Source organism: Vigna unguiculata, chromosome 10, assembly GCF_037176805.1.
Source record: "Vigna unguiculata cultivar grain cowpea cultivar isolate G323 ecotype 2 chromosome 10, ASM3717680v1, whole genome shotgun sequence".
Classification (NCBI taxonomy): Eukaryota; Viridiplantae; Streptophyta; class Magnoliopsida; order Fabales; family Fabaceae; genus Vigna; species Vigna unguiculata.
Genome location: NC_140801.1, coordinates 45,750,048 through 45,771,881, shown reverse-complemented (window position 1 = coordinate 45,771,881; position 21,834 = coordinate 45,750,048). Strand labels below are relative to the sequence as shown.

General features: G+C 33.6%; 2 protein-coding genes across 2 annotated transcripts; both read right to left on the bottom strand.

The window, feature by feature from the left end:
* Nucleotides 1-3,728: 3,728 nt before the first annotated feature.
* On the bottom strand, nucleotides 3,729-8,998 carry LOC114166001 (kinesin-like protein KIN-14C). Its single transcript, XM_028050655.2, has 17 exons — nucleotides 8,863-8,998; nucleotides 8,548-8,787; nucleotides 8,317-8,461; nucleotides 7,752-7,861; nucleotides 7,540-7,659; nucleotides 7,144-7,347; nucleotides 6,601-6,810; nucleotides 6,453-6,527; nucleotides 6,182-6,328; nucleotides 5,964-6,093; nucleotides 5,739-5,848; nucleotides 5,407-5,568; nucleotides 5,108-5,322; nucleotides 4,711-4,792; nucleotides 4,526-4,630; nucleotides 4,333-4,440; nucleotides 3,729-4,163 (listed from the first exon to the last, which is right to left on the bottom strand). Exons 1-17 carry the CDS (start codon nucleotides 8,869-8,871, stop codon nucleotides 3,975-3,977), a joined length of 2,361 nt encoding a protein of 786 aa, XP_027906456.2. The 5' UTR covers nucleotides 8,872-8,998; the 3' UTR covers nucleotides 3,729-3,974.
* Nucleotides 8,999-10,831: 1,833 nt separating this feature from the next.
* SBTI1.1 (subtilase family protein) lies at nucleotides 10,832-13,837 on the bottom strand. The gene is made up of 2 exons (XM_028050719.2): nucleotides 13,663-13,837; nucleotides 10,832-13,311 (listed from the first exon to the last, which is right to left on the bottom strand). Exon 2 carries the CDS (start codon nucleotides 13,304-13,306, stop codon nucleotides 11,015-11,017), a length of 2,292 nt encoding a protein of 763 aa, XP_027906520.2. The 5' UTR covers nucleotides 13,307-13,311; nucleotides 13,663-13,837; the 3' UTR covers nucleotides 10,832-11,014.
* Nucleotides 13,838-21,834: the final 7,997 nt, after the last annotated feature.

Below are 21,834 nucleotides of genomic sequence, written 5' to 3'. Positions count from 1 at the left end.
TCCATGCATCTTATATGATGGCTAGGGAATTGGATTTGGTGGAGCAGTTCAGAGACATGCAGTTGCAGGTTGTTTTAGGAGAAGGTGTCATTAGATGCAATCACCTAGCTGCATCTAGTGATTTCCTTGGCCTGATAAAGGAGAGGCAACTATCTGACCCCAAACTACAGAGAACGGTAGAGTTGCTTAGAACTGAGAAAGCCAAGGACTTTATGATAGGAAGTGATGGGGTGTTAAGGTTCAGAGGCAGGGTCTGCATACCTGAAGATTTGGAGGTGAAAGGTATGATTCTTGAAGAGGGGCACAAGAGTCGTTTTAGCATGCTCCCAGGCATGACTAAAATGTATCATGATTTGAAAGAATCTTTCTGGTGGTCGGGAATGAAGTCAAATGTTGCTCGGTATGTGTCATCTTGCTTGACCTGTCAGAAGGCTAAGGCGGAACATTAGAGACTTGGAGGGATGCTGCAACAATTGGAGATCCCGAAGTGGAAATGGGATAACATTGCTATGGATTTTGTTACCCATTTACCACAGACGGTGAGGAGCCATGATGCCATATGGGTTATAGTAGACCGTCTGACCAAGAATGCCCACTTCCTAGCAGTGAATCTGAGGATGTCTATGACGAAACTGGCACAGTTGTATATCAGTGAGATTGTGAGATTGCATGGAGTGTCGTCGAGCATAATCGTTGATAGGGATCCACGATTCACATCTCATTTCTGGCAGACATTGTAGAGTGCCCTAGGCAGCAGACTGACTATGAGCTCAGCTTATCACCCCCAGACAAATGGCCAGTCCGAGAGGACAATCCAGTCTCTTGAGGATCTCTTGCGGGCGTGTGTGTTTGATTATCTTGGTGCATGGGACAAGGTCCTGCCTTTGGTGGAGTGTACCTATAATAAAAGCTTCCATGCAAGCATTGACATGACGCCATATGAAGCTCTCTATGGCTGGAGGTGCAGGCCTCCTTTGTGTTGGTACCAAGATGGTGAGTCAGTGGTAGTGGGACCAGAGTTACTGAGGCAGACTACTGAAAAGGTCAAGCTAATACAAGATAGGATGAAGGCATCTTAGAGCAGGCAGAAATCCTATGCTAATCAAAGGAGAAGACCTTTGGAGTTTGTAGCTGGAGACCATGTTTTCTTGAGGATTACCCTGACTACTGGTGTAGGAAGGGCTATTCGCTCGAGAAAGCTATCTCCCAAGTTCATTAGTCCATATCAGATTTTGAGGAACATTGGATCGGTGGCTTATGAGATCGCCCTATCTTCGCAGTTGGCCAACCTCCACTCAGTATTTCACGTCTCACAGCTCAGGAAATATGTGCCTAACCCCTCACATGTGCTTGAGGCAGAAGATTTACAGATTAGAGAAGATCTCTCAATGGAGGTTCAGTCTGTTGGTCTTGGAGATAGCCAGACGAGGCAGCTCAGAGGAAAGTCCATCGATCTAGTCCAGGTTATCTGGAACAAGAGAACGGGCGATTCCACTTGGGAATTAGAAGAGGACGTGAGAAAGTCTTATCCACACCTATTCTCTGGTAAGTCTCAATTTTCGGGTCGAAAATTTTTGTTGATGGGGAGAATGTGAGAACCCCTCTTTAATTTTCTTTCTTATCCATAAACCCTCTCTCTCTGCTACCAACTTCACAGAAACAACACTTCACCCTCACCTTGCACCCTTCTCCCTCTCTACTTTTCTCTGCCTTCTCTCTACCAAAAAACATTCTGAATTTTTGTCCAAAAGTCTGAATCATTCTCTTTTGTTACAGAATTCAGACTTGAGGCTAGTTCAGGACCACTTCCTCAAGCTGAGCCTCCCCTCCCTACGCGTAAGTCAATCTCAATTTCTCCCTTGCCTTCCAAATTTCTAATTTTGAGACTTCCATCTTTCTGGGTTGAGTTTGGGCCTGTTCTTACACTTAACATTTGTAATTCAATACCTTAGGTTGTGAGATTGAGGTGCCCCTAGGTGAAAGAGTTCTTACTTGTGATAATTGCAAAGGTAAGGGAAGCTAACCATTTTTACTCAAATTCATATAGAAATCTGCTTAATGAGTCTGAATTGCATGTTTAAGTGTTGAAATGATGTTTGAATTGCATGAATTGGTGAGTGTTGATTTGTGTGTGAAGAATCTGGACTCTTGCATGTGGGAACAGGTTCGTAATATGATATTTTCGCCTAGGCGAGTGACTCTTGCCTGAGCGAAAACACCAGAAAACCCACCCTATTTCTGCATGAAGCCTCGCCTAGGCGAGCTGAAGTTGCTTGAGCGAGAGACACTCTCATTTAAATGAACCAGCTTAGCCTGAGCCAGAGTTTGCCCAGGTTTTTATTCTTGCCACTGTTTAGAGCCTCGCTCAGGCGAGACTGACTGGCTTAAGCGAGATGGCCTCTCGCCTGGGCTAAATTGTCTAGCTTGAGCGAGAATCACTGCAGTGGGAGGTTTGTGGTTCTGTTGTAAAGAATGAAGTTATATGTCTAAATGAAACTTTGCACCATTAGTCTCTTATATGCTTGAAATGCTATGTTAATATTCTGTGTGGTGAAATTTGATGAACATGAATTAAGAGAGGTTGTGGTTGAATGGAATTTCAAGAGAAATTCAGATGAGTATGTTAGTGTGTGTAAGGATGTGAGGAATCCGTATTGGTTGGTATCCTGAAACTCCAATAATCATTCACGCTCAGATAGAGCAGAATGGATTATGTCGTGAGGAGTAGCAGGATGTCCTTGTCTTTGGACTTGATCAAGTCCTAGACGCGAAGGAGACTTACCCAGGGAACGGTCGGGTGATAACCCCTTGTGTCCAGACTCTACAGAGTTTGGGAACTGTTATAGGTGCAAGCCACCAAGAGCTCCAATGTCTTTTACATAATCCGGATATTGAGTCTAGAGTCATGTATATTGTACCGTGTTATGGAAGCTAGCTTAACTGTTTATGGCGAATGTGATAAGTTCTGATTGATACTCAATATTAAACTGCATGAATTCTCTTATTCAAGTTAGCTTACCCTTCTTGTTTATGTTTGCTTTTCCTTGTGTGTTCTCCTTTGCAATGATCACCTACAGTTGGTGTGAGCAGAGCCGAATCCAGATGAAGATACCCCTTTCCTAAACAGGAGCTGATATTGAGCTTGGAATTCAGTGGTGACCTTTTGGGTTAGGTTCCTTGGAGTTTAAATCGTAGGAACTCACTTCTCCTTACTTATTGATAAGGACTTATATGGTTATTTTGAATAACTGTATGAGCACTCTATAACTGTTTATGCATACTATCTGTTTTGTTTGATCATGATATTAATATTTTATTTAGTGGCATGAAAACTATTAAATATGATATTACACAACTTATCTTAATTTATTTACCAAAATTATATTTATAAATATTTTTATTTCATTTTTTAAACATTAAATAATAGTCTTGTTTAAAATGTCTTGAAAGAAAATATTGAAAATTTTAAGATCAAAACTCAAACTTCAATTCAACCAGCACAAAAATCTTTTATTAGAATACATGAAGGATGATCTGTGAACCCACCATACACATCTCTGTTGCGTTGTTCAAGGCTCATCTTACAGGTGTCGTCTAAAATCATGCCAAAACGAAGTTTAACCTCAAATAGTGAGGGAAGAAAAGGACCAAGAATTTTGTTAACCTTCTGGGATGAGTTTTTGTGGATAAAGAACGCTTTGTGAGCAAGAATCATTAGAATAAACAAGTGCAAAAGCCAAATTGAGATCTATCTCTCACGTCACACCTGAATGGTACACAAATTATTTGTTCATACTATTGGAGGCTAAAGCCAGGCCTCTACAACCAATTTACACAAGTTAGATTCTCTAAATTTTACACTCATACAATTATCATAGCAGAAAAAAAGAATATATATTTTCTTCATTCTGCCACTAAAGCAGAACAAAAAATAAACAATTAATTTTGGTCATGGATGAAACCGTAGCTCTCTTTTAACCGTAGCTCAAACGGGATTCTGAGGAGCGTGATGATGATGTATGAGTCTGACGCCGTGGAATCCCAATTTCACAGGCATTGACTTTGGCTGCAAAGCGTAGGGAGCAAAGTGACTCACCAGTGGAAGATTGATCGGGTGAGATGTTGACAAACATCAACGTCTTGGAGTCGCCACCGAGACATGGCTGCCATGAATTGAACAGAGCAATTTTAAACTAAGATCTTCCTTTATCAACATATAAAGTTGATCATACTTAAGTAGTGTAACATTTTCACTCTCTAGTTTGAATATGATAACAACCACCACATCAATTTTTCATCAAAAACAATGAAAATTTTAACAGGTTAACAAACCTGGAGAAGGTACGTCAGCTTTGAATTCCTAAAAGGAACATGATCTTCTTTCTTTCCTCCCAAAGCAAGTATCACATCGCTCAAACTCGATAGACTTTTGTTGATAGCCTGAACGTGACAATTAATAAAAACGCTGTTATCACAAGAAAAGTAGAATAGTTGGCAGGCTGCCCAAGTTAATAGCAATGAATACCTGAGCTTCCTTCAACCGATCTCCAGTTGCCCCACTCCTTGAGAGTCTTTCACTTCCAGCAAGATCGATCAGGTTTAAGACACCGTGGACTTGTTGTTCAGTGTTCTACAAAATAGAGAAAGTGAGTCAGGAAATAATGTCAACAGGACAAAAGAACAGAAACAAAATATGTATTAAGAAAGTACCTCATTTTTCCCACTAATTCTCAGTGTAAAGACAAAATGGCTTCTGGATGACTCTTCATTCATTTGTGTTCTTCCCACTGACCTGAAAAAACATGAGTGCCACAAATTGTAATTTTCTTTATTTATGAATATGATCCAATTATACATAGATTGTAGAAAATAACAAGAGCACGTTGTCCATAAATTATTAGATTTTCTAACTGAATCGAGTACACTTATAAACCATAAACGGAAACTTAGCAGCTTTGACTGATTAGTTGAAAATGAATAACAACTCATCTAAAATTCATATGGAAGAAGAAAACATGTAGATTTTGCAAACATTTATCCAGAAAGTTCACTCAAAGAACCTTCCAATACAACCATTTGCATGATTAAAATATTAAAGACCATATACCTGCTTTGTGCTGCCTGTCGCAGGAGGGAGGAAATCTCATCTGCGCTACAAACATCCTTTATTGTGAGGTCCGAAACATGTGTGTTTCCATTTGCATCATGGCTTATAGTGTACTGTTTGGTGGAAGCACTATTTTCCGTTCGTGCATGATCACTTGACCGATTGGTTAATAACAAATCCCTGATGGTGTCACAATATATTTCCAGAATTGATGCCTGGAATTGTTCAATTAAATTTTTCAGTTTCCATAAGTAGATGTGACCAAATGAAAATTGAAAATCAGGATGCAGTATACTAACCTGCATTGTGTACTTCCATCCTTGATCTTTTAGAGACTGGCTGGTCTGGAATATCTGTTCTAAAGAACGGGGTATCAACCCTTTCAGATCTGGCTCATCAGGCCTACCCATCATAGTATAGGTTTTACCTGAACCCGTCTGTCCATATGCAAAGATGCACACCTGTCATAGCAAACCATGGCCCTCTGTGTCAAGACACGGCTTAGACCCAAATACACAAACAAAAGCAACAAAATTATTTCTTTTCTTGCTAGCCATTTTGATAATTATTTCCTGTGTACTGTGATCTGCCAGGCAAATACTGAACGGAAAGGAAGCAAACTAGAAATTACCTTGTAGCCATCAAGTGCACTTTGTACCAGCTGTGATATCTCTACAAAAACGTCCTGCTGAGAAGCCTCGTGATTGAACACCTTGTCAAAAGTGAAATTGTATTTTTGACCTGCTCAACATTAATGGGTGGGATTGTGATGCTTGCCTAAGCATGTATACTACATTAAACACGTAAATCATAAAATACAAAAGCTGCAGAGTTACAAATATGTTCGTATATATACCGTTTTGTAACAATTCAATGCCCCGACCAAGCGCTTCTGTTGAAGTAGGGAATGAAACAACCGTGTCCTCACTGTCATCTGGTAGGAGCGGCCGTACACGGCAGAAAACACGAATATTTCCTTTGAGCTCCTGAAATAGAAAATATCATTGACCTATAAGTGAAGATTTACATTATAAAGTTCAAAGAAAATATATATAAAAAGCAAGAAATACCTACCAAAATAGTGTTATGCAGTTTTTTTCTTAGCTTCTCTCCTTCTACGACTTGAAATTCTTTATCTGCTAACCGCTCCTGTAGCCCCTGTATAATTCTCTTCTGCTCTTCAAACATTGTTCTTGTTTCTGAAGCTGATAGATCGGTATTCTAACAGAAAGAAAATAAAGTAGTTTTGTTTCAGATGTAGTTGTCAAAAACACTAAAGCACACTGCAATAAAATTATATGGTAAGCAACTTTTTGATGCAAAGAATAAAAACCAACTACATTACCTTTAACTTCTCTCTTTCAGAAAACAACTGCTGCTGCAGTATGTGTATTTGATCCTTTTGAGATGAACAAGTTTCCTATAAAGAAACCCATCATAACATAAATGCACTAGACACAGAAGTGCACTATTAATGAAATAAAAGAACAAACCTCAAGAGCATTTGTTTTAATCATCAATGTATCCAATTGTGTACATGTTTTCCCAGTATATTCTTTGTGTCTCGCTATTTCTCCAGTTAGAGCATGTACTTGCTCCAACTGACGGTCACGATCATCTCTAAGTTGCTTTAACTCCTCACGAAGACATTTGAGCTCATTTACTAAAATTTCTTTCTTCTTTATAGTCTCGTCCTGTGAAACCTGAAAAACAAATTAAGAAAAAATTAAGAACAGAGGCAACAAACACAAAAGGAAGCGGCTATCAATATACGCCATCAATGCAACAGAAATGCTAATAGTAACAGTACCAGTAAAATGCAATAGGTTCTTCACAACAAGTTTATTTATGAGATTTTAAGAAGGATAAGGTAAGCAATCAGTGCCAGTTAATCACTTCCATTTCACACTTAATGTAGCAAAATAATTATCACAATATTCACATAATAATTCATTTGATTTTAAATATTTATTAAAATCAGTGGCAAAAATTCATACAACACGTGGAAGTAGAGAGAAAATACAGATACAACTGACCTTAAGAGATGCCAACTGATCCTGCAATGCCTTATTGTGGCCTCTTAAATTACTAAGGCTCTCAACAATGGTTGCTTTCTCAGTTTCAAGCCGTTTAAGGGCCTCATTAACTGTTTCAAGATCAAACTGAAGACGACTATTGTACTGCTGCAAGCTCATATTATACTCCTGTGATCGCTTGTACAAATCTTCGTTTGAAATGGCCTGCAAAACTCAATGGTTTCAAAAGGAATAGATAATGAGGGAGTCTGTAAGATTCAAATAGCAGAAAATATAAACATCTTTTTAGTGCAGAATATACCCAAGAGGTCAATAATTTTGTGTAACTCGGGGGTAAAGTTCAGTAGTCCAATATTTTACAAATAAAAATCTTATATAGAAATATTATTAAATCACCTTCTTCTCAGCAACTAATTTCTCATCCCGAACTTTCTCAAGCTCAGCTGACTTCTCATCCCGAACTTTCTCAGCCTCAGTTCTGGCTTCCTTTTCTTTACCATAAGAATTAATCGCTTCCTAGATTTTGAAGCCGCAAAAAAAAGAGGTCATTGGGAAATAAAGAAAATTCTCTTGACATACTCCACAACAAAGATGGCAGACAGCGTTACCAATTTATCTGATTCTTCCTTCACAATTCTCTCTTCTAGACAAGAAATTGTCTTCCTCGAATCAGATAGAGCCTCCATCAACTCATCAATCTTATTCTTCATCTCAGTCACTGAGAAAACAGAATTGTATGGTCATAAAATAATTTTGCTTTCCATATGAATTTTCTGATCTGACAACCAATGATAAATTCTATCTGGGCATGAAGGGGCTATAGAGTCAATCATAGATTTAAAATAAAAATCACCAGGTCTTTCAAATAGAACAAATTAAAAAAAGAAATACTCAACAAGATAAATACATCACCAAATAAGTACAATAACTCGATAACTATTTCACTGTATATTGAAGAATGAATGTCACTATTTATGTGTAAATTCTATTTCACCTAAATCCCTACCTACTTCTAGCCACACAGCAAACAATACAAAAATATACGAATTCCTTCTCCCATCCAACACAGATAGTAGCTAGCATGCTTCTAAACACAGTTATAAGAAATTTTCAATGGTATATCAGCATATCAGCTCAACTTATTCTCAAAATTTCCGTAGAGATAAAACACACCAGTATCACTGCACTTCTTCTCAGAAGCCTCTAGCTCAGACTGAAGCTTTTCCTTTTCTTGGACATACCCTTCTTCTATCCTTTTATACCAGCGAACGCAGGCCTTAAGGCGCTTAATAAGATCCGTCATCTGCTCCATCTTTTTCTGCCAAACAAACCACAACAATCAAGAACAAAAAGAACAAAAAAATATTGACTAATTGATTAAATCAAGAACATCACAGAACAAACCTTACTATCATAGGTATTTCCCTTCTTCTTTTCGTTCAGCAAAGCCTCCACCTCCTCTTTCGTGAAATCAACCGCCTCGCTGACATCGCTCGTCGTGTTAAGGTCGGAGCGATTTGTGACAACGGAAAACGGTGTTCTGTGCCTCCCAGGAGCAGCGGCACCACCCTGTCGCTCCATTTTCTCAGCTCCGATTCCCCTGCGACGCTTGTCCAGAGAAGCATCTTCGGGGCGCACCCTTTTCTGAAAGGGAAAACAAAGTGGTTTAGAGGAAAACGAAATAAAGATTGGAGTGTGAGGAGCAAAGGCTTTACTTACAGAAGCCATGCGAGGCTTGGGAAACGGAGGTTTCGAAGAGAGAAATTGAAGGAATTGGTAGATTAGGGCTCACAGAAAGAGAGGGAGAGATGAGCGTGAACGTTTGAATTTGAATTCGAAACTAACGGAACCTTTTTTTTTTTTATTATTTATCAGCAAAACGTGACATCTCACATCTTTTTCTTTATCCGATAATAGGTCTAAATATTTGTTAAATAGTTTTTTATAAAAAATAAAAAATTTAAAAGAATATAATGAAAAAATATATTAAAAACTGGTATACATTTTTTCTTTAATACTAAATAATAAAAATAAAATAGTATAATTACATAAATTTTATAAACTGTCAAGTAAACTAAAAATATTTTAGCAGTGTAAGAATTATATGTATTTAACCACTATATTCGCAAATTTAATTTAAAAAATTGAATTAGAATAGTAATCCACATATAAATTTAGACATCTATTTTAGGAAAAAAAATATTTTTTTCACACCAAGATACTACTTAACAACCTATTTTTAAAAATAAATTAATTATTAAAATAATAAATTTTTATATTAATAAAAAATAAATAAAAAAAATAGTCTTCTTATCCTAAATTTATATTTTAGTTGAAAATTTCCAATTGAGTTTCAAGTTTTTAAAAATTGTTAGGTTTTGTCATTAGTATTAGTATTGTATCAAATGGTGTTAAATACATGTCACTTAAATATATTTTTGTCTCCCAATTTAGTCATTAAAATTTAGGTCTAATTTAGTCTCTTAATTTTAAAAATACGTGAATTTAATCTTTTTAACCAAATTTTGTTAAGACATTTCAAACACGATTTTCAGCCAACATTAAATCGAAAATGTATACTTAAATGATGATGTAATCAGCTTAAATGTTATTATAAAATATGTTTGAAATTATGTATTATTTTCTTACTTAGTGAAGATTCAAGTAAGTTTCAATTGGACTTAATTAACTCTAAAACACATTTTACTTTTTCGCCTTCAATATTAACATTGTCTAATTAAACTCAATAAACTTAAATAAAAAATTATTATTTATATTTTACATTTGTGTTTGATCTGATTGCTTTTTCTCTTGCTGTTGCTGCAGAACATAGGAGGAAGGAACACTGAGTTACTCTCTTCTTCTGTTCCTTGTGTTCCCTGAAGGTGATAATAATATTCTTATTTTTTGTGAAAATATCTGATATAATTCACTGTGTTTTTAGTCTGTTCTTTCTCTTGGCTAAGTTTTCCTTGATTTCTTATACTGTGAACGTATTATTATATCATGCATTGTAACACAAATGATGTTACAAATGTTATATTATCTTTTTTAAACGGATTTTTAACTCTTAAAAAATACTTTCTTCTTTCTAAAACAATAATTTTGGCAGATTATTATATACTGATAGAGAAATATTCAATTAATATAATTTAGTAAAAAAATTTCCTGAGGTTTTTCCTACTTCCAACTCTTTTTTTTAGTGTATGTGATTTGTACTAACTATTTTTTATTATATACAGACTAAAAAGAGTATTTATTTGGAATGGGGAATAGTATGATTTTGGTTTCATTAAATTTAACTGTAAATGAATTACCTTTGTATAATTTATTTTTTACCCATTTAAAATATAAATTTATTATTTCATCTGTAATATTCATTTTAAATAGATAAAAATACATTTCTGGGTAAAAGAAATTAGAGATAGATATTATTTTTTCTTAATTTAATCAATTAATGAAGACCACTTAATAATAATATTCTGACAGTAAGTCCAGCAACATCTCTGTGATTAACGATTACATTTTTGAAATATTGTCCGTTTTAGAATATATAATTCTATCATATTTTTATTCTTATAAAATATCTTAAAAAGGTAAAAAAAAAATATTTAAATTTCGCTTCATCTCAATTCTATGAAATAAATTATGTGAGAATATCGGTATTAAGGAAAGAATAGAAAAACAATTATTTTAACTTAAACATGGTACAGGTGTTCTTTTATTCAATAATAAAGCTTAAAGATGGTAACAAAGTTACAGTAATAGTGTGCTGCATCATAATTCATCAAATAAAGTTCCCCTGCTAGCTCTGAGGTTAAAAATTATCTTCTGCTTCTCTCAAATACTACCACTAAAAAGACCTTTTCAATCATTGCCATGTCACTGCTATAGGACTTCTAACAGCATATTTACCTGAGACCCAAGTAAGTGATCCAAATGATGAACCTCCAGTAACTGTTGTATTCCCATTTGAAACAAAACTCACCTTATAACTCAATTTCTCACCAGTTTTTCTGAAACTGATATTCATTGGTTCAACCCTGACAGATACTCCCTTTGGTTCTTCCACCTTCACTGCATAAGAAATTTTGGGGTTCCCTACATTTGTAACTACCCTCTTGAATGTCACACTAGCATTTATTGTACCAAATATCACAGAAAATGAGGGGTAGTTCAAGTCACCAGCTTGAAGAGCAGAGTTTTTGGAGCATTTAAATTTACCTTTTGACAGTAAAACAATCTGGGAGGGTGTGTAGTTCAGGCTGCACAAGTAATTTAAGTAATCTTTGGTGGTAATATCATAGACTAACCCTGGATCAGAAGCTCTTTCAGGGTTAACATGGCCTGAACCAAATGCAAAGGGGTCAGCAAATGCTGAATTTTTTGAACCATAGTCAGTAATTGCAGCACCTTTGTTGTTTGATACAGAAGCTGTAGTCATCAGAGCAGATTTTATGGCTGCAGGGGACCAACCCTTGTGCACAGATTTGATCAATGCTGCTATACCACTGACATGAGGACAAGACATTGAGGTACCTGAGACTATGTTAAAAAGAACACTTCTTGTGTCACTCTTGAGCAAGCTTGGACTAGTTATGGGAGGCCAAGCAGCCATGATGTTCACACCAGGTGCAGTAACATCTGGTTTGATCACATCTCCTCCTACTGCACTTGGTCCTCTAGAAGAGAATGCTGCCATAACTGGTGCAGGGTCTCCATATGCTGTCCCCAGGAAGGAAATTGAAGCTGTTGGTGCTTTTGCTGAGTGAATGTAGCTTCTGATTGTTTTACTTGCAGAGGATCCTAAAGATGTGCCTGGCAAAACATGAGGGTCAGCAAAAAGTTCTTCTCCCTGGTTTTCTGAGTTGAGTAGTATCATTCCTGCTCCACCTGCCATCTTCACTTCCTCTCCCTTTCCAGTTCTACTGTTTATTCCACGTTCACAGGCAACTATTTTTCCTTTGACAACCTTTGGATCAAGAGAACCTTTGGTGCAATATTGTGATGTCCTATGTTCTTTTGAGGAATTGACATACACAAGAGGCAATTGGTTTGTTTGCTTGCCCTTGTACAATGATGACCCTTTGAAAAGCTTTCCATTTCCAAGCTTCACTTGAGTTGGAAAGCTCCTATCAGTGTAGCTAGCAGCAACAGTCATTATCCAAGGGGCAACATTTCCAACAGTGGAACTAAAAGGGCCTGAATTGCCTGCTGAGCAAGAAACAAAAACACCCTTTTGTGTTGCTCCAAATGAGGCTATGGCAATGCTATCGTTGTAATAAGGTCTTGCACTGCCACCTAGTGAGAGTGACAGTACATCAACACCATCAGCAACAGCTTTATCAATGGCTGCTAATATGTCAGAGTTAGCACAGCCTAAACGCCAGCATACTTTGTAAGCAGCTATTCTTGAGGTATACCTCATTCCAGTGGCTGAGCCACTGGCCAAGCCGAAAAAGCTGGCATTTTTCACCATGTTTCCAGCTGCAGTTGAGGCTGTGTGTGATCCATGTCCTTGAGCATCTCTAGCAGAACGATAGTCCATTGTTTCATTGATTCTTCCTGCAAATTTCTCATACCCTTGTAGAAACACTCTTGCACCAACAAGCTTCTTGTTACAACTTGAGGCAGAGAAATTGGTGCCTGCTTCACAAGCTCCTTTCCACCGAGAGGGTACTTTGGACAAACCTGTGTCTTGGAAACTGATGTGTTCAGGCCATATTCCTGTGTCAAGGACTCCTATGATCACATCTGAGGCCAAGTTAGAGGCACTCCAAAGTCCTTTTCCCTCCTGCAGGCCTAGAAATTGGGGACTGTACGTTGTGTGAAGGGTCAATAGTTCATCAGGTAATGCTGCTACGAAGCCATCCACTTGGTTCAAGTACTCAAGCTGCTTATTGGAAAGTTGAGCAGCAAAACCAAAAAGGCTGGTTTCATAAACATAAAGGAGTTGAGGGTCTCCTTCTTCTTCTTCTTCATTTGAAGCTTCAGAGATGAAATCAATGACTGATTTGAACCAAGGTTTTGCAAGGCCTTGGGATTGGACTAAGGCTTCCATCTTGGTCTTGTCCATGTGTATTATGTATGTCTGCTTCTCCATTACTGCTACCGATTTTGTCACCATAAAGGCCATGAAGAGTAGGAGTGTCCTGAAGTTCATGTTGCCTACACAAAAGTGACAGAAGACAAAAAGAATAAACACTTTATGTAATATTTTATCAAACATGTTCAAACTTCAATGAACTCTTTGTTTGGTTTTTACAGACATAATCCTTATAAATGCAAGCTATCTCTAATCTTTCTTTATGAAACATGTGTCCTACTCTAGAAACATGTATAACTAAATTACAGGAAAAAATTCCCTGTTTGTGTAGATCATACTTTATAAGTATACCATGCAAGCAACATTGTAAACAATACTACTAGAGTAAATGATAAATAGCTAATTAGTGTTTACTCAAAAACTAGAAGCTACCAATAAACAGTGACAGAGAGAATGGAGGTTGAGGTTCAAACCTATAGCACAAGAACACTAGAGAAAAAGATATGTGGGGTGAAGAATGCTAGTGGCTGCTAACACTGAATCTTTAATAAGCACAAGAAGAAGCCAGGCCTGAAAAAGTTAAAGGCATTTAAACTTTGTGTGTTCATTAAATTGCAGTTCTGCAATGGCAATGAGTCTACCTTTTGTATTCTTATCTTCTACTTCAAGACTGCACCATTTAAGTTCTTATATACTTATTGTGATGGGAACTGGTCCAATCATGGGCCATTGTATATTTAATAGTTGTTTCCACTTTCAATTTTTTTCATTATTTTATCCTCTTGTGAGAACCCTTTTAATTTCAAATTGACAGTTATAATTATGGCATCATTTCTTCATTATAGAATATTGTGGTATCTTAGAGACAGTTCTAACAATGTTCATGTGGGCCAAAAGCATATCTTATTTTACTTAAGTCAATTAGTAAGCTCTGTAAATGGAAATGAATCTACCCCACCAAACCATGGTCTTGCCAACAGAGGATGTTGACACAGTCAACACCAGTTAATTAAGTTCCAGCTAGTAATTTACATTACGTTGACTAACCAGATACACCTCAGATTACACCAATGTGGAAGTTCATGCAAATTTTTCATCACTTATCTTTGCAACTGATAACATTTGTTTATAATCTATGCTTCTAAGTATTTATTTTCTGTTTATGATCTTTTGTTTATTTCCTTTAGCATAAATCTCAGATGAAGTTCCTTATATATTGTTATTGGAATTTCACCTAAAGTGACTGAACTACAGTTAATAAACTGTATCTAAGTTTGAATTTTTTTACATTTCATCTTAGTGCAGTTGCAGACATTAAGCCACACTAATACCAGTGTGCTTCAAACTGATTCTTTATTCAGTGTATCTAAATTCAGATAAAGTAATCTCATATTTCATCCTAATTCACCTAAAGCCACACTAATACTAGTGTGCTTCAAACTGATCCTTTATTCAGTGTATGAAGATGAAAAAGGAGTTGATTTGATGGCATTGTGCTTGCCCATTTAGCTCAATTTAGTGGAGTTTTGGTAATATTTTCAGATCCATAAGGATGGTGAGTCTGAAATTTTATTAGGAGATTTGTAAGTGGGAAGACAACACTTTTGATCTGCACGCTCACATGCTGCAACTGTTTACTATTATTGTTTGCTGTTCTAGCTTTGTAATTAAGGGAATTTGTACGTGTCAGCTAAGCAAGAACCGAAGACTCTTTTTGGGACCACAACTTCAGTGCTTGGAACGTGCTTATGAATGATATGCACTCATTGATGCAAGAATTTTAAGAGTTAAAGATAGAAGGGGTTTTCTTAGCCTATGCTTGACATCGTGTATCACATTTATGCTTAGAAATCTCATCTGGACTAGGAAGATAAGAACAAATTATAGATTATAAGTGAGGATAAATTATTAAGAATTTAAGTGTGATTTAAGATATTATTAAATAAATATGAAAATTTTGAATAATATATCAGTATGAAACTCAAAAATTTATCGTCTTAAAATTTTGAGTTAACAGCGATTATGTAAGTTTTTTGACTGATATACTGAATGAGATAAATTATATATTGTCTTCTCACAATATTATGATGATTAACATGGTGATACAAACCTTTCTTGAATCAAATCCAAGGCATTCCTCACTCATTCATTCACGTGACAAATGGGTGTGTTCTAGACAATAAATTTGTGAATCAATTAAACAATTGTCTTGTTTTTTTTTTTTCTATACTTAAACCAACCTTTAGAATTGAGAAATTTTAATTTCTTGAAGTTTTAGTTTTATTATAGATTAATTTGATTGAAAAATTAATTTCTTGAAGTTTTAATTCTTGAACTTATATATTACATTTTTTTAAGATATTTACTCCGTTAAATTATTTAAAACTAGAGACAAAATATATTTATAACATATATGTAGATGTAAATTTCATTTTTTGTAAAATTAAATTAGACTTAAAATTTTTAAGATAAAATTTTAAGAACTGAAATGAAATATAAATTATTATAAACATTGCACAAAAAATTTAATAAATAAAAATAATAGATTGATATCACAATAAAGTGATATCATATACAAAATACCGAGGATTAAAATTTACTAATGTTATACAAATAGTAAATTCATATAATATGTGCCAACTTTTCTAAAATAAGTTGTTGAAGTAAATAACAAATGAAAATAAATAGTTAATATAACTATAATATTTAAAAATATAAAATAATTTATTACTCAAATAGATCACAAATAATAAACATTAAGAGAAAGAATAATAAAATGGTATTATGAATTAAAAATAATCCCACAACAACAAAATATTATATTTTAAAATTTTCAATATTAAATAAGTTGTTTGTCTATAGTATTAATACTTTATTGCGTTTCCACTTTTTTTTAACTCTCCATTTTTATTTTTCAGTATCAACACACAAATGTTTTTAGTTCCCGAAGTTTCAGTGGATTTTGTAAATGGTCCCTGTTCGAAACTTGATCACTGTATGGTCCCTGTGCTTTTAAAACGTTTGTTTTTCGTCCCTATTTTTGAATGGCGTTAAAAACATGATTGCATGGCAAACGGCGTTCCACATCAGTACCAGTTCTGTTGACACCTGTATGCACACATAATTAACACGTGTCTCATTAATTTTTTTTTTAGAAAAACCTTTTTAGGTTAACTGAGATGGGTGAAACGCGCGTTTAGGGTAAATGAAAAATTTACCTTTCTATGTAAAATTTGTTGACGTCCAAAGGTACAACAATCGTCGACCACCTGAATGTTTTATTATGCGGCGTAGCATTGACCACAAATTGTGATGGAGAGATTGGGGAAGACGACTTAAATCTCGTGAAAGGTGATTTTACTTCTTCAGTAATAGTGTTCGAAGGACGTGAAAGGTTGGGAAAGACGACTTAATCTCGTGGTATGATTTTCCACTAAATACGAAGGTTTGATTCGATTCCTTTAGGTTTTCAATTAGTTTACTGGTTTTTACGTTTTATGCTTTGAAATTGTTGGTTGCATTTGGGATTTTCGTTTGGGGTGACGAAGTTAGGGTTTCTGATTTTGCAGAGAATGTCTTTCTCAGTTGCGTTTTTCCACATGGGAAAATTTGAGTCATTTAGGGGGAGGTTTTTGCGTTACAACAGAGGTGAAGAACACATATTCCACGGATTGGATCCTGATAGGTGGTCCTATTTCGAGGCGTTGTCTATATTGAAAGAGGAGTTCAAATACGATGGGGCGATGAAGCTATGGTGGAAGCCGAAGAGAGGTTGGATGATAGGGATTTAAGGCCTTTTGTATTAGACAATGATGCATTGCAATTGTGTGCTTGTGTGAAAACAAAGAAAGAAGAGGTCCAGATTTATGTAGTGCATGTGGTGAGTACAACAGAACCTATTGAGGTGATTGAATGGACACAGAATGTAGGTGAGGGTGGACGTGAAGAGGAGCCTGATGTGGTGGTAGCTGGTGTTGAATGTCGAGATGGTGGGAAGGGGGATGCAAGAGTTAAGAAGGAGGACATTGCAAAAGAAGATGAGGCTACTGTAAAACAAGTTGGGGTTGCTGACTTAGGGGATGCCAGAGTGGAGGATGATGGTATTTTAGAAGGAGTTGATGTTTCTAAGAAAGGAGATGCCAGTCATAGGGATGTTGAGAATGAGGATGATGCTGGTGTGAACGACCAAAGTGATGTGGATAATAGTGGTGTTGAAGAGTTGGACGAAAGTGAAGAAGAACGTTATAGAGACGACGACGATTGTTTTGGGACGAAAAACAAACGTTTTAATCCACTGAAATATTCCTCGTTTTAATCACGTTTTTAACATCGTTCAAAAATAGGGACGAAAAAATAAACGTTTTAAAAGCGCAGAGACCAAATGGTAATCAAGTTTCGAGCAGGGACCATTTACAAAATTCACTGAAACTTCAGAGACTAAAAACATATTTATCCCATTTTTTATATATGTTAATATGTTGTGAAAGAAAATTATTTTCCGGATTTCAAGTGTTATTTACAGAGAAGTCTGTCATAGTTTAATCTAATATGCTAATTATTTGTTTAGTTAGGATATTTTTTACATTATTTTTTTTCTTCGGTATGCAATATTTTTTTCTTAACATTTTGTGCTTGATTTTTTCTTGTTCTCTTCCTTTCAATTCTCTCTAAATTCTTGCTTCTATATTTTCTTTTTCTTAATACGATTTTGTTGCAGTTGAAAAATCAATAATTATTCATATACGATCACATCTTTAAATTGATTAGATTTGTATTTACTCTAAATATTTTTCAATGTATATATATTTTTTATAATTTTATTATCAATTTTAGTGAGATAAAATAGAAAAAGTGATATTCTTTTGTTGAGTTTTGTTGTGTTGTCCTTACATAATATTAAAAACACATTATTTTAATATTTTAAAGATAATTTTAATATATTTTAAAAATTCTAAAATTAATAATCATCAATTTATTTTAAAAGCACAACAGAAGAATAATAGAAAACAATCAATAGAGAATCCAAGCTTTTGATAAAACGGTATTTGACGATAACATAAAACTTGAAAATGTGCAAAGACTTATATAACTATCTTTTAGTTATTTTGTAAAGATTAATATCTCGAAATTTAATTTTATATAAATAAACTTTTTAGAGATGCATTGTCTTTGATGTGATTCATTATATAATAAATTATTTCTTTAGAGAACCATGGAAATCTTTTAACATCAACCAATTATTTCTTTAAAAAAAAAAATTAACATCAACCAATTTCTCGCATCACAGATAAGTCTATTTAAAAAAAATAATTATTTTACTGTGATTATATTCTTAAACCAAATATCTATAATAATCTATAAAGAGGATTTTCTTTCAAAATATCAATTTTACTTTTTAAAATATAATTATTTATTAAATTTTAGAAAATTTAAATTACTTTTATTATTTTTTTTCTATTTATCAACTATTATTCTCACATATTTTCTTATTTATTTTACTTTATATTTTTTATATTAACTTAATAATATTATATTATTATTATCTATTAACATTTTATTTTATCACAAATTTAAAAAATACGTACGTGAGCTAGTTTTATTTAAAGACAATATTTACCTGACTTATATGTAAGTCTTCATTGGTGTTTAAATACACATGTTTGTTACCATTACGCATGCTTTAGTTCAATAACTTTTTCTTGTAAATAAACATATTTTAAATTTTTTAAATATAATGAAGTTCAATTTAATCTTTCTTTTTTCTAGATTTTATAAGTGATCGCTAACATGACATGTCTGGGAGGAACTTGACACCAAAGTCAATCTAAATATTTTAAATTTATTTAAATCGTTAAAAAAATTATTTTGCACCGACGTATTAATATCTTACTCTCTAATTATCTAATCTATTTCTTTTCTGATACACTCTTTATTATATATATATATATATATATATATATATATATATATATATATATATATAGATATATATATATATATTATATGTTGTTTAATTATTATATAAAAATAATAATTAAATATAGTATTTATTAGGCATCGTATTAAAAAGTTATGTTACAGTAAAAAAAACTGCTAAAAAATGATTATATAGAATCAAACATTATAAACACTTACAACTTCATTATACATAAAAATAATTTTTTTTTTAATTTAGCTTTTGGCCCTCTGCAAAATAAAATGTGTGTGAACCAAAATTAAATAGTTAAAATCATATATTGTTTTTATATGAGGTGTGTTGTGAACACACTGAATTTTCAATTAAAATAGAAAAAATATTAATGTTAAATTAATATAAAAAATGGTCGTTTCTTAATATATATTAAAAACAAAAAATTAAAATTATAAAAATCATTTTATGCATTCTAGATTGACTGTCCTGTCATATTACGATATGAATACAAAATTAAATATAATATTATCTATAATTATTAATAAATAAAGATTTTTTTTTTCATAAAGTAATTTTCATTGTTATCTATACATGTATGTAGTATATAAAGGATATCTTATTTTGATGCTCATATTTTTATTTCTAATTTTACTTTTTAATAAATAACTATTTTTATAAATTAAAACAATAGTTTTATCATTTGTACTTTTTAAGTAATCGCTATGTTAAATTTAGCTGTTTCATTCATTTAATAATTTTTGAATTAACTATTTTTAAACTAATATTTGTATCTTTAATAAAAAATTATTTATAATAAAATTTAAAATTTATTTATATACCTACAGTAGAATTAGGTTTTTAATAAAATTGTTCTGGTTTGTGTGGGTTGTGGTGCTGTGGTGGTTGTGTGGTTGTGCGTACAGGATGAAGGTTGGCTGCGTGATTTTTCATATCTGCATGCAGAAGAGAAGAAGGTGATCACATGGCAGTTCCTGGTTGGTTAGATTTGTGAGTGGAAGATTGTGGTTTTGACATCTCAAGTTGGTTTAGATTTGAAAGTGGAGGATTGTAACACCTGAAAGTTCTTAGTTGGACAAATTGTAAATGTAGGATGAGTATTTCTTAGCACGGACGTTGATTAATATCGATGCAAGGTGTATGAGGATTATGAATTTAGATTCTTTGTTGGACTTTTCTGTGTTATTCATTTACTGTGTCTTCAAAATACACTAATGGCTACTGATTTTGAAATTTCAAAATATATTAAAAGTATATTTAAAGTATCAAAATAATATGTTTTTAATGCTCAGTAGAGGACAACACAAAAAATTCAACAGAGAAACTAGACTCAAGGATTATGCATGGACACCGGTTAACATTGATGCAAAATGTATGGTGTTTATGCCCGAAATATTGGTTAATATTGATGCAAGGTGTGAGGTGATAATACACGTACATTGATTATCATTGATGCGGAGTTCGTGAAAGTTCTTGGGATGGTTTAGTTTTAAGTGAAAATTCTTGGGATGATTTAATTCCAAGTTAGTATACTCTTTATAGTGGAGTATGATTGCCGGTATATGCAATGAATATGTGTTTATTTTAATCAGGATGAAGAAGGTTGGACTGATGAAAATAATACGTCTTGACAAGTCTCACTTTACCTAGGATAAGCAAGGAAGTGAAGGTTAGTGACTATATAATGAACTTTAAGTCCATGACGCTTCTTGTCCCAACTCAAATACACATTGATCTAGTGTCTGACTTTTCTTATACTCTTGTAGTAGGCTGTTATTAGGTGTAGTTAAATTCTTGTTTTGGATAATATAAATGTGCTGGGATCACAGAATTGAAAGTATTTTTTGTGTGTTGTAAAAATTTGCTTATAATGATTATTCATTAATTATCTTTAAATAACAACTGTGATTTTTTTTTTTAGTATTTCATCGTATATTATTGTGTTCTTTGTTAGTATGTTATTCTTAATAAACAAACCTCAATAACAATCATTCATGATTGAAAACCGAAAATTTGCCACGTGTTTTATGAATGATTTTTACAACCATGGTATATGTTTAGCGAGGGTTTAGATTCACAGTTAAACAAGAAAAAAAAAGTGTGAAAAACGTAAATTCTTATACCACGGGGGCTATTATTGAAAAGCTTAATATACTCCAATTCACTTGTAAAATAAAAGATTAGTGGACCATTAGAAACGTTTTAAACACTATAAGAGATTAATTACAAATTAAAAAAAAAATACTCCATCACACGACACATAATTATACCTACAACCGACATAAATAATTTTAGCTTATAAACAAATAAATCTATAAAAAATATTTGTAAAACGTTTTATTCAAAACAAACCTTAATTACATAGGCGTATAGAAAATTAATAAGCTCGATACAAACTAAAGAAAAGTCGGACAATAATCAAAATTGAATATACTTTACTTTACCGCAAATATTTGTGGGGTGCATTTAGTAATCATGCGGGTGCAGAAAGAAAAGGTCTGATAGGATATTCGGCCTTAGGTATGTCCTTATGCAGGTTAAAAATGATATTAGTAATTTCTTTTGCACCCCATTGTTTTTTCTTCTTCCCTCCTATAAATATTAAAATCCCAATATTTATGTGTAACCAGGAACTTAAAACATATATCGGATTACACAATCCGAAACATATACATTTATCATCAATCTATTGATTTAATATGATTATTCATACCAT

Bases quoted from the DNA above. Each gene is read 5' to 3' on its own strand.
- LOC114166001 (XM_028050655.2), bottom strand. The intron at 6,811-7,143 runs GTCAGTTGTATC...TTTGTTTTTCAG, and splicing joins ATCAGTTGGCATCTCTTAAG to GTTTCACAGGACGAGACTAT. The intron at 6,329-6,452 runs GTAATGTAGTTG...TCTTTCTGTTAG, and splicing joins CTGAAAGAGAGAAGTTAAAG to AATACCGATCTATCAGCTTC.
- SBTI1.1 (XM_028050719.2), bottom strand. From the start codon at position 13,306: ATGAACTTCAGGACACTCCTACTCTTCATGGCCTTTATGGTGACAAAA.